General features: G+C 49.9%; 1 protein-coding gene across 8 annotated transcripts in view; it reads left to right on the top strand.

Annotated features, from left to right (window-relative positions):
• ADAM15 (ADAM metallopeptidase domain 15) overlaps window positions 1-6,132 on the top strand; it is a 40,734-nt gene extending 34,602 nt beyond the window's left edge. For 2 of the 8 annotated variants that reach the window (XM_088659162.1, XM_035098435.3), the window contains 4 exons: window positions 743-820; window positions 2,261-2,332; window positions 3,966-4,075; window positions 5,557-6,132. In XM_088659162.1, the coding sequence (XP_088515288.1) occupies window positions 743-820; window positions 2,261-2,332; window positions 3,966-4,075; window positions 5,557-5,617 (321 nt within the window). In that variant the 3' untranslated portion in view covers window positions 5,618-6,132. Of the gene's footprint in view, window positions 1-742; window positions 821-2,221; window positions 2,333-3,965; window positions 4,076-5,556 lie in introns of all 8 variants that reach the window. The other 6 variants (XM_088659161.1, XM_060269338.2, XM_088659164.1 and 3 more) reach the window with 3 other exon arrangements.
• The last annotated feature ends 10,067 nt before the right edge of the window (window positions 6,133-16,199 follow it).

The following is a 16,199-nucleotide window of genomic DNA, read 5'->3' as shown; positions in this document are numbered from 1 at the left end:
AGGGCCGCATCTTCCCCAGCCCTGCCGTTACTGGACTTAAATGCTCTATAATTCACCAAAATCCTGTGCCAGATTTGTAGAAACCTGGTTCTAAGCCAGAATAGATGTGACTCAATGTAATTTGAGTGGGTTTGTTCTGAGTAGAACATGGCTGGATATGACCTCTAAATGCTTTTTTAAAAAAAAAAATCCTGAAGATCAGTGGGATTCTTTAAAATGTGACTAGGAGAAGACCCCCTTCCTTAATTTTGGAACGCCCTTTAGTTTCTCCTTCCTAAGCCTCCCAAACCGGCCTCAGGCTGGGTGGTGGCAGTTTAACCCAGTGGAGCTCAAGGCACTCTGTACGTGCTCTGGGACACCCCTTTCTTCTTACTCGCGCAAGGTGTTTGCGGCAGAGCCTCTGCCACATGTTCCGGGACCGGTCTAAGACTCAGAATTTAATTCCTAAATGGACGAGAAATTTTGGGGTGCCTGTTTCTCTCTCTGTCTGCCTCTCTTTTCTCCTTGCACGGTTGCATTTGCATGAATATGTGTGCCTGCCTCTCATGTACCCCTAGCCATGCATGCCACAGGCCGGAATGATAACACCTTCTCTCTCTCTCTCTCTCTCTCTCTCTCTCTCTCTCTCTCTCTCTCTCTATCTATCTATCTATCTATCTTTCTCTCTATCTCTATCTTTCTCTCTGTCTCTTCCAATCTGCTCTCTGGTTTCCTTGTGGCGCTCCCTTCCGTCTCTCTGCAGCCTGCTGCCCCCGATGCCTCTCGACCTGACCCACCATCCAAGCCTCTTCCGCCTGACCCGATCCCAAAGGGTCAACAGGTAATGGAGTGGGAAGAAGGAGGGGGGCAGGGCCAGCTTCTTCCTTGACCCCATTGCATGGTCTTCTGCGACGGGAGGAAAAGTTGTCGGTCAATGGCAGGGCATCAGTGTTTTGTGTGCAGGTGTCCCAGATTCTATCCCTGGTGGCATCTCCAGCTAAATGTTGCCTGAAACCTGGGAGAGAGGCTGCCAGTCCGTGTGGACAGTGCTGAGCTAGATAGACACAATGGACTAACTTTGGTATTTAAAAAAAAACAAAAACACTTCCTGGCTTCCTCTTTAAATCGGAGCTTTATGCAGAACCATGAGGACTAACCACCCTACTAAAAAGTTAGCCAACAAACTTAAACTAGCATGGGGAGGCCAAGCAAAGGAGGATGCCTCCCCCCTCCCCAGTTTGACCCCCCCTTTATTACACACACTGCACAACAAGACAGTGACCTACCCCCCCCCCAAGCATACGAATCAATATGACTAATCTGACCCATCAATGCGCCCCCTTCACCAACAAATGACACTGCAACCAGCTGAACGCAAGAAACCAAGAAGCTCTGGACCCTTCAATCTCTCGCAGTGCCAATGAAAATAGATAGATAGATAGACAGACCTACCCATGTGACGCTGGCACAAAATCCCTGCCCAAACACTGCAATAGAATGAAAGGTCATTATTCTCCCTATTTTTCTCTCTCCCCCCTCTTTTCCCCCATCTGCACAATGTCTGACAACTGTGTCTCATACTGAATGTCAACAGACTGTGAAAAAAGTCCCTATGAATTCTGTGAACCGCCCTAAAACCTTCCGGTATAGGGTGGTATAATAATAATAATAATAATAATAATAATAATAATAATAATAATAATAGAAAGTGGAGGTACTGTGTGCACTTTTCCTTGTTTATTCGTTTGTTTTGTAGCACAAGAAAATCTGTAATTAAAAAAAATTAAACAAGAAACTAGGACTAGAATCCAGCAAAAACCGACCACAGGTTCCCTCATCCCTGGTCTAAGCTGACTCCAGTTTTTCAGACAAGAGAGCCTTTTTCCCACCCCTCCTTGGAGACTGAAACGGAGTCCTTCTGCATGGTCTGTTTCTGAGTCTCAGCCAAACCTTAAAAACATGCAAGGTTCCAGTCCTCATGGTTCTGAACAAATACAGACATAGGAAGCTGCCTGCTGCTGAGTAAGACCACCCAGCCCTGCTTGGAGATGCTGGGGATTGAACCTGGGACTCTCTGCATGCAAGCAGATGCTCTACCTCTCAGCTACATCCCTTCCCTTAAACCAGATCTGCCTGCTCTTAGTAAACAGCAAGGCCCTCCCAAGCTTCTTCCAGGGCTGCTCCCCCAACATACAACACCCCTCCCCATTCTTTTTCTTCTTTTTCTTCTTCTTCACCCAAGCATGTCTTGTCTGTTGCTGTACCTCCTCTTTCTGCCCAGGCCTCGGTCCAGGACAGGCCAGCGCCCCCAACGCGCCCGTTGCCTGCTGACCCCATTCCTAAAGATGCTCAGGTAACTGGCACCATGGTGCCATTCCTGGTGGTGGTGTGTGTTTTTTTCGGAGAGGGGGGAGGGTGGTCTGTCTGGGGAGGGTGGGTGGATGGGAACAGCTGTGGGGGTAAATGGGAAGGTCTCGGTTCAGGCTGGGGGAACGCCCTCCCCCAGTTCCCCCTCCGGAAACAGGGAACGATCCCTCTTCTCCATACAGCCGGACATTTTATCCAAATATCGATAAATTCCACCTGAAATCCATTTCCCAGTTGTCCAGGAAGTTCCAGACCTATGCCAGCCCTATCCTCCCCGTCCAATGGGGAAGAATTTTTATCCCATAATTTTCACCTTGCCTGGCTCTCACCCTGCTGTGGGCCAAAAGCAGAAAGCTGTTGGAGAGCTGGTGCTTTTTTTGTGTGCCACTTGCCCTTCTTGGAATAGAGCAGTGCGATAGAGCAAAGCATTCTGGGAAGTGCGGCTGATGGGAAGCTCCCATGAGTGCCTAGCGTTGCCGTGAGTGAGACGCAGCCCTCTTTAGCATCTCATGCAATACTGGAACCTTGCGGCCATCCAGGGACGCCGAATGTCGAGAGGTTCGAAGCAGACGAAAGGAAAGACATGGTTAAACTGTGGAACTCACTCCCACAGGAGGCAGAGAGGGCCACCGAGATGGGTGGCTTTGAAAGAGGATTAGACAGATGGATGGAGAAGAAAGCTGTTCTGCTCACAGAGCTACAATTCCCCGAGTTTCCCCAGGAAGAGGGATTAATTGTTAAGCCACCCGCAGAATTGTAGCTCTGTGAGGTGAATGGGGAGGTCTCTTAACAGCTCTCTGCACCCATAACAAACTACAGCTCCCAGAATTCTTTGAGAGAAGCCATGGCTGTTTATTGGGCTTTCCAAGTGCTTTAAATGCATGGTGCGAATGTGGCCTGAGGCAAATTTTAGGCACGGGACACAACAACCAGTCAGTGGTGTTTAAAACCCCGTGTACCACTTCGAGCAGCCATGGCTTCTCCTAAAGACTTCTGGGAGCTGTTTTCTTGTCCAGGGCGCTGAGAGTTGCTAGCAGGCCCTTCTATTCCCTGCCCAGAGTAGGGTAACAATCCCTTTTCCCGGGGAAAAGAAGTGAAACTTGTAATGGCGCAGAGCTCCACACTATTCAGCTGCTGAGGCCCACAAGTGAAGAGAGGCCCACAGAGCTCATTTGCGTGGTTCCCTCTCTGAGCATCATTTAGCTTCATACCAGGCATGGAAATACAGATATATTCTTTCATTGGGCTTCCCAGAAGGGGCACCTGGTTGGCTGCTGTGGGAACAGGATCCAGTCTTCTTACGTACGTACTTAAGTTGACGTCAAAGCAAGCAGAAAAATGAGAGAATCCTTGACCGTTTTGTAAGGTTAATTAAAGTGAGCGGCAGGCAGCCCCCTCGCAAAGATGTCAGAAAAAAAATGCTCGTACACAAGTGTTACTTTTGCATTTTGTGTGTGTGTGTGATGTCGCACCCACGCACTTAATGAAAAGTCTAAAAATAAATGTTTCGCACCTCTCCGGCCTCAGCCCCCTTGCTAGCGTGAGGTGGTGCGCAAGCGTTTTGAGCACGCATCGCAACCCGCCTCCCTTAACTCAGGCTTCCTCTGTTTTCCTCTCAGCCCCCTGCCAAGCCTCCGCCTCCCCAGAAACCGCTCCCTTCGGATCCCCCCCGGGCCGAGCTGTGCGCTGTTCCCAACTATGACCCTCGGGTCCAGATGCTGCCATCGAGGTGAGTGGGAGAACGGGAGGCGGCTGGGGTGGGAGAGGCCAAGAGGGAGACGGCTGTTTCTTTTCCAACTGCGGGGAATTGGAGGAGAGGGGTGGTGGGCCTGCTTAAACCAGGGCTTCCCAAACTTGGGTCTCCAGCTGCTTTTGGACTACAGTTCCCATCATCCCTGACCACTGGTCCCGCTAGCTAGGGATGATGGAGGTTGTAGTCCAACAACAACCGGGGACCCAGGTTTGGGAAGCCCTCCCTTTCGACGGTGCTGCGGGTGGTTTTAGATGTTCTCAATACCGTATTTACTCAAATGTAATGTGCACCTTTTTTGGACAAATTACGTTGCAAAAATTAGAGTGTGCATTATATTTGATGGTGCATTAGATTTGCTTAAATGTGGCAATAATGGTTCATTTCATAGTAGCCTCGTACCCAATGTGCTTGGGAATTCTATTATTATTATTATTATTATTATTATTATTATTATTATTATTATACTACCGGTACTACTAGCTGGCCCTGCCACGCGTTGCTGGGGCTCAGTGTGTTAAATGGAGCCTCAGAGTCCCCCTTCAGACTCCCCTCACCTTCAGAGTCCCCCTGTTTTATGTGTGTTATGTTTTCATAGGCACATCCCTGTAACTCCCCCCACCCTGTTCCGACCCATTACCTATTCCGCCCCCTCCTCCCCCCACCACCTGCTCATCTCTGTGATTAGGCCCACCCTGTCCTGACCCATGACCTATCCCGTCCCTTCCCCCCCATCCCCCACCCAGGCAAGCCCCTCCACTCGGCCTAGTCTGGAAAGCGGCCTAGTCTGCAAAGCCAAAACGAGATACTGTGGAGAGGGAAGCTTTCCTAGGTGCAGTACCAGTGTAGCCGTCACTAGAGGGCGCTGTGTTGCAATCTTTCCTGTGCTCCCAGCATGCACTTTCGTATGATTTGTGAGTTCTGAAACATGAAGGGTTTGGGGTTTTACCTGGCGTAGGTGAGACATCTGTCTTTAAAAACAGTATGGGGTCACTCGGGTAGTCACATTTGACTTTGTGTGCAAATTTCAACACTATCGGTCAAGCGGTTTTGTTGAACATTGGAGACAAACGAACATACCCAGTTTACATTTATATATATATATATATAAATAAGATTATTAGGATTCATATACCACCCTTCATCGAAAGATCTCAGGAGAGTTCACAAAATAAAAATACAAGATAAAAGCACAAATAAATAGTTAGAAACAAACTAAAAAATAACCTTACCCCCCCAAAAAATGCAGTGCAGGGGTGTTGTAACTTAACATTACTGGATTCTGGCTCCCATCAGCCCCCAGTCACCATGGGCAATGGTCAGGGATGATGGGAGTTGTAGTCTGGCAACATCTGGAAGGCTCCCTAGCCCTGCTCTAGTGAAGTTAATTAAAAAAAGAACTTGTTCCGACACGTACGCCTCAGCACGAACCTTTCCTTCTTTCTCTGTTTCCCACGCAGGCCAGCTCCTCCTCCTCCTCCCATGGTGTCCGGCTCGTCATTACACATCCACAATATCTAACCCGGGCTTGGCCAGGCCCACGGACTCTTCCTGCGGCGCCCCGAAACAGGCGATGAGGGCGACGACCCCAGCCCCTTCTTGGCACTCGCTTCGCTGGCTGCTTCGGATTTACGGGAGGGCAGCTTTGCACCCTTGCGAAGGCAGGGCTGTGTTTCATTTTGTTTCCACCCCCGTTTTGTTGCCCAGAAGTCGCACTCCTAGCTTGGCTGGAAACCTCCGCCATTTTGGCTCAAAAGTCCCTGCTTTTGGTTTCGGAACCTGGACACAAGGAACTCGGTGGGGGGGAAAGGGAGCAAGTCTTTGCACTGGTGAAAAAGGAGGGCGAAGGTGTATGTATGTGTGTGAGAGAGAGAGAAAGAGAGAACTCGTGTGTGTGTGTGTGTGTGTGTGTGTGTGTGTGTGACATTCTGAGTTTATGAGGGATGTCATTCCCTAAGGGAATCCTCCCCTCACGAATCTTGGCTGGAAATCGCCCGTTTCTTTTCTTCGTAATAAAAACGGACTGGTTCCACTTATTTCTTTCAGCGCCTCTTTATTTCCCTCTTTATCCAGGTTGGGGCTGACCACCAGGGAGAAGCATAGCTGCCAAGTCTCCCGTTTTCCCCATGAAATCCCCGTTTTTCCAGCTGTCCCTAGCTGAAAAAACGGATTTTTTTTGTTTCCCCCCGGTTTATTCTGGCGCGGCGGCCATTTTGGAACTGGGCGGAGCATGCTCAGAAGCGACTTTTGATGCTGCTCTGCCCAGTTCCAAAATGGCTGCAGTGCGACTTCTGGCGCGGTGGCCATTTTGGAACTGGCAAAGCAGCATCAAAAGTCACTTCTGAGCATGCTCCGCCCAGTTCCAAAATGGCCACAGCGCTACTTCCGGTCTGCTATTTCCTGCCCGGTCCCTTATTTCTCTGACAGCAACTTGGCAGGTATGGGGAGAAGGCCTGCCTCAGGCTCCATCTGAAGGCGCCACCATCTTTTAGCAAATGTACCCACGGGGCAGGGGAGTTGCCACCCCGTCTCGTTCTGTCGGAGCAGCTGTGGTGTTGGGTACTTGGGCCACAAATCCCCAGTTGGCGTTAGGATGTCGGACAGTCCAGGGTCTTTCTCACACTATACCCGGCAGCCGTGTAAGCAAAGGGAAAAAGTGGTGTCTGTTTCTTTTAAGGGGGTGTTTGGGAAGTGGTAGGAGATCTGGTGCCCAGCAGAAAAGAGCCTGAGTCCCAAAGTCCTTACCTTCCAGTTCCCGGACTGCAGAATGCAGGACCGGCAGCCATGTGACACCGGAAGTTGCGTCGACGTAACTTCCGGTGTCGCTTTGCCCTTCTATGGGCACCAAAAATGGCCGCCGCCGGCTTCAAAAGTAGCATCTAAACATGACCGGAAGTGCGTCGACGCAACTTCTGGTGTCACCCCGCCCATCTATGGGCACCAAAATGGCCGCCACCGGCACCGGAAGTCGCATTTACGCACTTCCGGTCATGCGTAGATGCGACTTTTGAAGCCGGCGGCGGCCATTTTTTGTGCCCATAGAAGGGCAAATCAGAAAGGGAAAAAAATGGCCGCTGGCAGGAGAAAATAAGGGAGAAAAACGGGAGACGAAGTGATACGGGGGACCACCGGGAAAAGGTAAGTAAAAACGGGGGTTTCCCGGGGGAAACGGGAGACTTGGCAGCTATGCCCAAAGTCCCACCTCCTAAAAAAACGCCTCTGCATCCCTGGTTGCTGTTTTCTTCACTTATGAATAAGAAGAGCCAAACTGGATCAGACCAGCAGCCCACCTAGTCCAGCATCCTGTTCTCGCAGTGGCAAACCAGATGCTTCAGTAGGAAACTGGCAAGCAGGACCCGAGCACCATTGTAGAGGCAAAGTGTAGCCACCCATAGCCTTGTCCTCCACCATTCATTGGCCTCATGCACCAGAGTGGTGCATGCTCTGGTTATCTACCGCTTGGACTACTGCAATGCGCTCTACGCGGGGCTGCCTTTGAAGGTGACCCGGAAACTGCAATTAATCCAGAATGCGGCCAATGGTTGGAGGATGGATGGCGGCTAACAGATTGAGGTTGAATCCTGACAAGACAGAAGTACTGTTCGTGGGGGACAGGAGGCGGGCAGGTGTGGAGGATTCCCTGGTTCTGAATGGGGTAACTGTGCCCCTGAAAGACCAGGTGCGCAGCCTGGGAGTCATTTTGGACCCACAGCTGTCCATGGAGGCGCAGGTCAATTCTGTGTCCAGGGCAGCTGTCTATCAGGCTCCATCTGGTACGCAGGCTGAGACTCTACCTGCCCGCAGACTGTCTCGCAAGAGTGGTGCATGCTGTAGTTATCTCCCGCTTGGACTACTGCAATGCGCTCTACGTGGGGCTGCCTTTGAAGGTGACCCAGAAACTGCAATTAATCCAGAATGCGGCAGCTAGACTGGTGACTGGGAGCGGCCGCCAGGACCACATAACACCGGTCCTGAGAGATCTACATTGGCTCCCAGTACGTTTCCGAGCACAATTCAAAGTGTTGGTGCTGACCTTTAAAGCCCTAAACGGCCTCGGTCCAGTATACCTGAAGGAGCATCTCCACCCCCTATCATTCAGCCCAGACACTGAGATCCAGCACCGAGGGCCTTCTGGCGGTTCCCTCATTGCGAAAAGTGAGGTTACAGGAAACCAGAGAGAGGGCCTTCTCGGTAGTGGCACCCGCCCTGTGGAACGCCCTTCCAACAGATGTCAAGGAAATAAGCAGCTATCCTATTTTTAAAAGACATCTGAAGGCAGCCCTGTTTAGGGAAGTTTTTAATATTTAATGCTTTATTGTTTTAATATTCGATTGGGAGCCGCCCAGAGTGGCTGGAGAGACTCAGCCAGATGGGCGGGGTACAAATAATGTATTATTTATTATATTGGCCTAATCCCCTTCTAAAACCATCCAAGCTGGTGCCCATCACTGCCTCCTGTGGCAGGGAGTTCCACAGTTTAACTGTGTGCTGCATTAAGAAGAAGTCGTTTATTTTGTCTGTTTTGAATCTTCCAGTGGAACTGAATGTTGGATGCCCAGAAGTTCTAGTGTTATGAGAGAGGGAGGAAAGCAATTTTTTTAAAATCCACTTTCTCTGTGAAATGCATAATTGTATAAACTTCTATCATGTCTCCTGTTGTGTGCCTACGAAAAATTCCCAAATGCTGTCACCTTTCCTTATTGCCTTTGGCGCAATGTTTGGAACCCACCTGCTTTATGTGTAACTGTAGTGAGAAATTTTATTTTGCATTCAGAATTCATTTTGCGTTCAGTTTTCTTTGGGGGGGGGGATGTGTCCAAATAATAATTATTCTTGCACATCAAGCGGCTGATTGGAAGCCTGTTTTGGTGAACCATTTTTTTGCAGAGAGGCTGTTCTCTGAGAGGCAGGTTGGGTCCCCCCACCCACCCTTTTTGACAAAAAAATTGTCATACACCAAGACTCTCCTTTTGTCCTGGGAAGCTGATGCACACGAGGAATCATTTGGACACGTTCCCCAAAGAAGATTGTTTAGAAAACCTTTCCCAAGGACTAATTGGTACATATTTGCAACAGACTTAAGAGCAGAAACGGATCTATAACCAATTGTTCTGTAGCTTTTGTCGCCCATTGTTCCTTTCGTGTTATGTTTGTTTCTTTGGAGTACATTAGTATATTTTCGTATTTGTGGGTCTTGCCTCATGGTTGCGTTTGTCTTGGCACAAGGCATCGTGCTTTTCTGGAACCTAAGAGTCTTGTTCAAACAGGAATCGCGGATCTCAGTTGGCGGGCCAGAGCTTTGGGTGGTCTAGCTTGGACACAACACATAGCTATCTGTGAATTTCTGGGATGAAGTGCCAAATTATATTTATTTATTCATTTCGTGAAGATTTACAGCGCTTAATGGGGGCGGAGGAAGTGGAACCTTCAGAGCGGTTTATGAAAAGAAAGCGATGAAATTGTCAATAAGGACCAATAGAAACAACTTTTCTGAATGTACAAAAAATAATTAAAATCAGCAATAAGCTAAAAACCGGGTTAAAACATATGCCAAGTACATTCTACATGCCTGGGTTTCGCTTGTGTGAACAAAAAATATTTCAGCAGGCGCCAAAAAGAGTAGAGTCGTACCTTGGAAGCCAAACGCCTTGGGAGTTGAATGTTTTGGCTCCCAAATACTGCAAACCCGGAAGTGAGTGTTTTGCGAACGTTCTTTGGAACCTGAATGTCTGACAGAGCTTCCGATTGGCTGCAGGAGCTTTCTGCAGCCAATCAGAAGCTGCGCCTTGATTTCCAAATGTTTTGGAAGTCGAATGGACTTCTGGAACAGCTTCTGACGTACCGCTGTACAGGGAAGATGCCTGCATGATATCAATCAGCGGGGAGTTCCAAAGTTAACTGGTGTCACACTGAAAGATCAATTGCTTACAAATGCAGAATGGGTATTATGTGGGGACCTGTAGCAGGGCCAGCTCCACAGACAGAAGTGGCGTATAAGGGGGTTAACTGGTTCCAAGCTGGTAATGGCTTTTTCTACTGATAGGAACACCTTGAATTTGGCCCAGTAGAAAATCAGCAGCCAGTGCAGATTTCTTGAGCACAGGAGTTATATGCCGACAGACGTCCCTGCCATTTATGCTAACTGCTGCTTCTGGATCAAGCGCAAGGGAAGCCCCACCTAGGGTGCATTGCAGCAATCCAGTCTTGAATTAACCAGTGTGCATGAGCAGGTGAGAACCAAGCTTTATGTGCCCATCCCGTAGCTCCGCAGTGTTGTCAAGAAAGCAACCTGTTTTGTGGACTGGTCCAGGCTCAGGTGGATGGAGCAGGGGGGAAGTTGATGAAGTCCGGGTGGAATTTCTCCCCAGGGCCTCCTTCCTGCATGTCTCCAGGTGATGCAGGTGTTATTGATGCGTTTCTGGTAAAGGTGAGGCCTTTGGGGAGAGGAGGTGAAAGAGCTCTGCTCTGAATCAGGCGTATGTGATCATATTTGGGCATGCTGCGGAGCCATATGGGGTGCCCACAGCACGTCGAAGCCGCTCATGTTTAGATAAAATGTTCCCAGCGGTGGAGTTTGACTCAATTGTCTTGATAGGAAAGGGGGACTTTTTCGGTCTGATCTTGACGATGAATGTTCATTCATTTAACAAGATTTAGACATTTATTTTACAGTCCTGTGATTCTAAGATTTACATATTGCCCGAATGAATGAAATCCTCTTGAGCGGTTTATGTAAAGCAAAAGTTAGAAGATTCAGATAAAAACCAAACAACAAAAGCCAGTTGATGTAAAGTTTACCAAAATACCAGCAATCTATCTATAGAGCAGGCATCCCCAAACTGCGGCCCTCCAGATGTTTTGGCTTACAACTCCCATGATCCCTAGCTAAGAGGACCAGTGGTCAGGGATGGTGGGAATTGAAGTCCAAAACATCTGGAGGGCCGAAGTTTGGGGATGCTTGCTATAGAGCATAAGAACCGTTTGGCTGCTGGATCAGGCCAAGGGCCCATTTAGTCCAGCGTCTGTTTTGCCGTAGACAGCCAGAAAACAAGAGTTGGAGAAAGTGAAACTAACAGATTAATCTGTCCGTAGATATTTTGGACCCCCGACATTGGACTCCCCTGACGATTGTGCATGCTGGCAGGGGTTGATAAGGAGTCTGAGTCCTGCAAATGCCTGAAGGAGGCACAAAGTTGGATCCAGGAGCCCACCATCTCCCCCCCCCCCAAAAAATATCAGAATGGCCACCTCTGTTTTACCTTGGATAATTCTGTGTCCCTAGCTCTGTGTCCTCTACCTTTTGGCAAGCAAGTGGTGGTTGCTTTGCTATGCCACTAGGTGGCAGCCCAGCCTAGGAGCCCATCACCCCCCAGCAAAAGTTCTAAATATCCATACTTGGTTTGTTCCTAGAGATTTCAAGACTGGGCAGTGCAGGTAGTAGCAGAGGCTTCTGTTGCAAAGACCTCTGTTGGGGCGTAATGTGTACGTAAGCTTTGATGGCAACACTGAGTTCTTTGCTTGGGGAGAGAAAAGGGGTAAGAGCTTAGCCAACACTTGCAGCCATATTGTCCTCCACAAATTTGCCTAATCTTTTTTTAAATTTTTTTAAAAAAACATTTGTATTAACAGACTTTCCTAAGTAATCAAGGTACATTCAGTGTCTGTTTTCAAATCGTAGAATCCAGGCCAATTACAGTCGTTCTCAGACATTTTTGTGGTAGGCATTGAGGGGTGGAGGGGGGCAGAGCGGGGTAGGGGAGGAGAAAATAGAGAAAAGAAGAAGAGGGGGTAGGTGAGAAAGACAGTAAACCTTCCTTCTTTACTTAGTATATGAGTGCATCACGTGGCTAGGTGCCCCTAACCCTCTTTAAAAGCCATCCAAGTCGGTGGCCGTCACTGTGGCAGTGAGTTCCGCAGTTTAACTAGGCCCTGTTTTTATAAACTTATGCCATGCCACCTCTTGCCTGCTTTTTCTCTAAACTCGAGAGCTCCCAAGGGTTGCCACCCTACCTCGCTGGGGAGTCGCGTCCGTGGGCTAGCTCCCACCCCCCCTCTATCCCCCAACCAGGCCGGCAAAAGGCATAACCCCAGGCAAGCAAGGTCACTCAAGGAGGGAGAACAAGGCAGAGCCAGAGAGGGGTGTGGCTTGAGGGGAAAGGGGCGTGGCCTGGGGAGAGTTCCGAGGGCCGGACAGAGAGCCCTGGAGGGCCTGAGGCTCCCTCACCCTTGTCTTACACTGCTGCTGTTGGAGGTGGCGTCTTCCTGGCTGCCATCGCTGTTGAGTTTCACCTCCCAGGACACATCCTGTGGCGAAACGTCGAGGTTGAGTCACGGGCTGCGTTTCACGGGACGTGCAAGAGTTTCGGAAGGAGACTTGGGCAAGGGGGATTACTCTGCCTCGCAACCCCTGTGTGAGCTTCGGGTGAAATTGAAACCGCTGGGGATCGGGGCCTGTTGCCCGCACTGCAAATGCGTGCTGACCTTGCACTTTGGCACAAGTTCTCTCTCTCTGTGTGTGTGTGTCCCACGGTTCAAAAACCTCCCCCCCCCCGTGAGAACAAAGGTTCCCTTGTCCTGCCCAGCCACGCGGATCCATGTTTATGGGGCTTCCCAACCCTGTAATTTCACCAGGTACGTGACTCTCAACAGGAGCCCCCGGCTGCCAGTCCACATCATGTGCTGGCTAGCTTGGGAAGGAGGCCGTTGGCATGGCTGGCGCTGGCAAGGCTCTGCTGAAGCCTCTGGATTTGGGATGGGGTGGGTATATTTGGGGGATGAAGGGAGGGACAGGTTGCCCATCAAAAAGGCTTGTGTGTGTGTGTGTTGGTAATGGAGCACACCGTGTTTCGCACCCGGCTCCTTAGCCTCCTTACGTGATCTCCACGTGGGAAAACTCTCAGAAGGGTTTTCTTAATGACAGGGCATTCTCCAACACCTGGAATTTCTATGGGCCGCCGGGCTGTGTTCCAGGTCCCGCAGGACATGCCAATCATAATCGATCCCAGCTTTGAACTGCCAAAAGAAATATGGAAGAGGCCGGTAGAGCACAAGCGTCTTCATTGCAGGGTTGTGGGTTCGAGCCCCATGCTGTGGGGCCAGCCAGATACCCCAAGAGGAAACCCTTTATTTTCTGCAGGAGGCGACGTTTTGACGTTGCGACTGTGCAAAACACACACAAAACTCCTGTTCTCCATCCAGAAAATCAAGCATTGTCATCACACTTGGAAGACACCTTCTACCCTGGCTTAAAGCACTTGAAGAAGTCCAGCTAAAGGGTGTGGCATGGGCGTGGGGGGAAAGTCTGAGAGTCCTGGATAGCTTACAGGTCCAAGGCTGGAGTCCTCCCCCCCCCCCCCGGCCCAATACAGTTGTCTTTGGAAAAACCTACAAGAAGGATTTGGAGATTCTAAGCCCACGCCTGCTGTTTTCTCCATTCAGCGACTGGGAAGCGGCAGGACATCTGGTTTGAGTGCAGAAGGACCCAGCTTCAATCCCTAGCAGCTCCAGCCTCCAGGTCTGACTGGGAACGTCTCCTGCCTGCAACCCAGCCAGCGTAGGCGTAACAAAACGTCTTGCATGTATATGGAGATAGACTGTGTGTCACCCTGGAGAAGAAGAGTTTGGATTTGATATCCCGCTTCATCACTACCCGAAGGAGTCTCAAAGCGGCTAACATTCTCCTTTCCCTTCCTCCCCCACCACAAACACTCTGTGAGGTGAGTGGGGCTGAGAGACTTCAGAGAAGTGTGACTAGCCCAAGGTCACCCGGCAGCTGCATGTGGAGGAGCGGAGACGCGAACCCGGTTCCCCAGATTACGAGTCTACTGCTCTTAACCACTACCCCACACTGGCTAGATTTGCCCCTAATGGACAGATCTAGGGAGGTCATCCTTTCCTGCTCCAGATGAAATAAAGAACTTATACAAAGGATTATAACTGAACACTGTACAATTTATGTCCTGGTGCACAGCTGTGGACCTTCATTTGCTGCTGAGCTCTGACCAGCACGGCCAGTGATCAGGGTCTGGGACTGATGGGAGCTGGAGTCCAATGTAACATCTGGGGGTGGGGCAACAGGTCCTTCATCTTTGCCAGGCATCCCCAAACCTCGGCCCTCCAGATGTTTTGGCCTACAACTCCCATGATCCCTAGCTAACAGGACCAGTGGTCAGGGATTATAGGAATTGTAGTCCAAAACATCTGGAGGGCCGAAGTTTGGGGATGCCTGATCTTTGCCATAACTCCTAATGAGAGTATATGTCTTTCTTGCTTTGTGAATACAGATTAACTCGCCTCTTATGCAGGGGTTCTGTTCCGGGGGTCCACACCTAAGTGCAAAAACTCATAAACCCAATAATCTCTGGAACAGCCCATCCTTGCAAGGAAACCCCATATGGGTAGGTGGGAATAATTAAAAGAGAGTGGTGAATGGTGAATTCCTTCCCTTTTTAAATTTATTTTCACTTCCCATTTCCTTATTTATTTCCCGCCACCCGTGCAAACCTGCAATCGCGTGGGCAAAATCAGCAAGTTACCTGTATATAAAACGGGAGGGGGACACGAGTTATGCGCTGCAGGGAGAGGTTCAGAAAAAGGGGAGCAAAATTATCGAGGAGCGACTCCCCTATTAGAAAAAAGTAGCGCAGCATTAAATACTTTTTAATTGAGGGAAAAGGCAAATAAGTCACAACACGATCAACGTTTATAAAACGATGCCTGGTGATCGCAAGCTGTTGAGCTCAGGACCAGCTTGTGAGCTTCCTGTGAGAATGGGATGCTGGGTTAGATGGGTCTTGGGCCTCATCCAGTAGGCTCTTATTCTTACTTTCTTATGCGAGGAAGGAGACCCCAGCCCAGCTTCCCCAGTAACAGAAGATGGGGTTGCTGCATACTGTACTATAATGGAGTCGAGGAAGAAGGGAAAAGAGCAGACAGACAGACACGCACGGCTCAATTATTGCTGAGAGTTTGGGCCTGTGGAAGAGAGAAGAAACTTAAATCACACTAAACACTCCAATATGTTGTGCTCAGGACCAGTCTCAAAAGCACTCCGAATTTTCCGCTTGGCCTGGAGGATTAATTACGCCTGTGGTGATAAAATGATGATTTGATGAGGAGGACAATTGGGTTGGGGGGGCGTAGAAAGGTATCATTGCGGCCTGGTTTATGGAAGTTTATGCACATGGTTTATGTGCATGAAGGTCCTGGGCTGCCCAGACAAGAAGACCCCCATCTCGGTGCCGTTTTCCCGAAGGAAAGCAGAGCAAGACGTTTGGCACCAGCTTAGCTGCAAGAGTTGCAGGAAGGAGCCATACAAGGCGCCACCCACCCAACTGTTTTAGGGGCTCCACTCCGGATTTGTGCAGGGTTTACTCCTTAGCTTTTTCTCTTCCAGAGATATCCTGCAAGGGAGCAGGTATGGATTCTCCCCTCCCCCGGGTTTACTCCTCTCATGAATCGATATAGCCGCAAAGGCAGGAAAGGTTTAGGACCAGAATTTTCCTTCTCCTCCTAGATGGGATCACTTCCCAGGTGGACAAGCCCCACCATCCCGAGGTGTGGTGTATTACGATTTAAACAAGGGATGGAGGAATAAGGAGGACCCCGGAGGCCCCTTCTCCCCCCCCTAAAATATTTGAGGGCTCCGCCCCCCCCAAGTTGATGGGCATTGCCATACCAATGGTGCTCATGTGCCACGTCTTGTGATCGATTACCTGGCCCGCCATTTATTTTCAAGTTGGCACCCATGTATATGTGGGTGGGTGGGTGGGTGGGGGTGATGCCCCGAAACCGCGTTTTCCCCCCCGCACCAAACACCCCCCAAAAGGGGTGGCACGCTCGGGAATATCTGCCCGTCGAGCACGAAAGCACCGGAGCAGAGGCGAGCCGACAACGTTGGCAACCCCTCCCGCCCATATTCATCCAGATTCCAGACTTCCGCCGGGTGAATGAAGCGAGAGATAGAGAAAAAGGGGGCTTTCTCGGAGCGCCGCGGGCCTCGAGGGGTTAACACTCCGAACTTCCCTCCTCCCCCCTCGCCTTTCTTCTTTCTTTTCATTCTTCCTTTGCTCGGAGTTGCTACTTTCCGCGCCGAGCCCCAGCC

The sequence above is a fragment of the Zootoca vivipara genome, chromosome 16 (assembly GCF_965207765.1).
Source record: "Zootoca vivipara chromosome 16, rZooViv2.hap1.1, whole genome shotgun sequence".
Lineage (NCBI taxonomy): Eukaryota > Metazoa > Chordata > Lepidosauria > Squamata > Lacertidae > Zootoca > Zootoca vivipara.
This window is presented reverse-complemented; position numbering and strand designations above follow the sequence as displayed.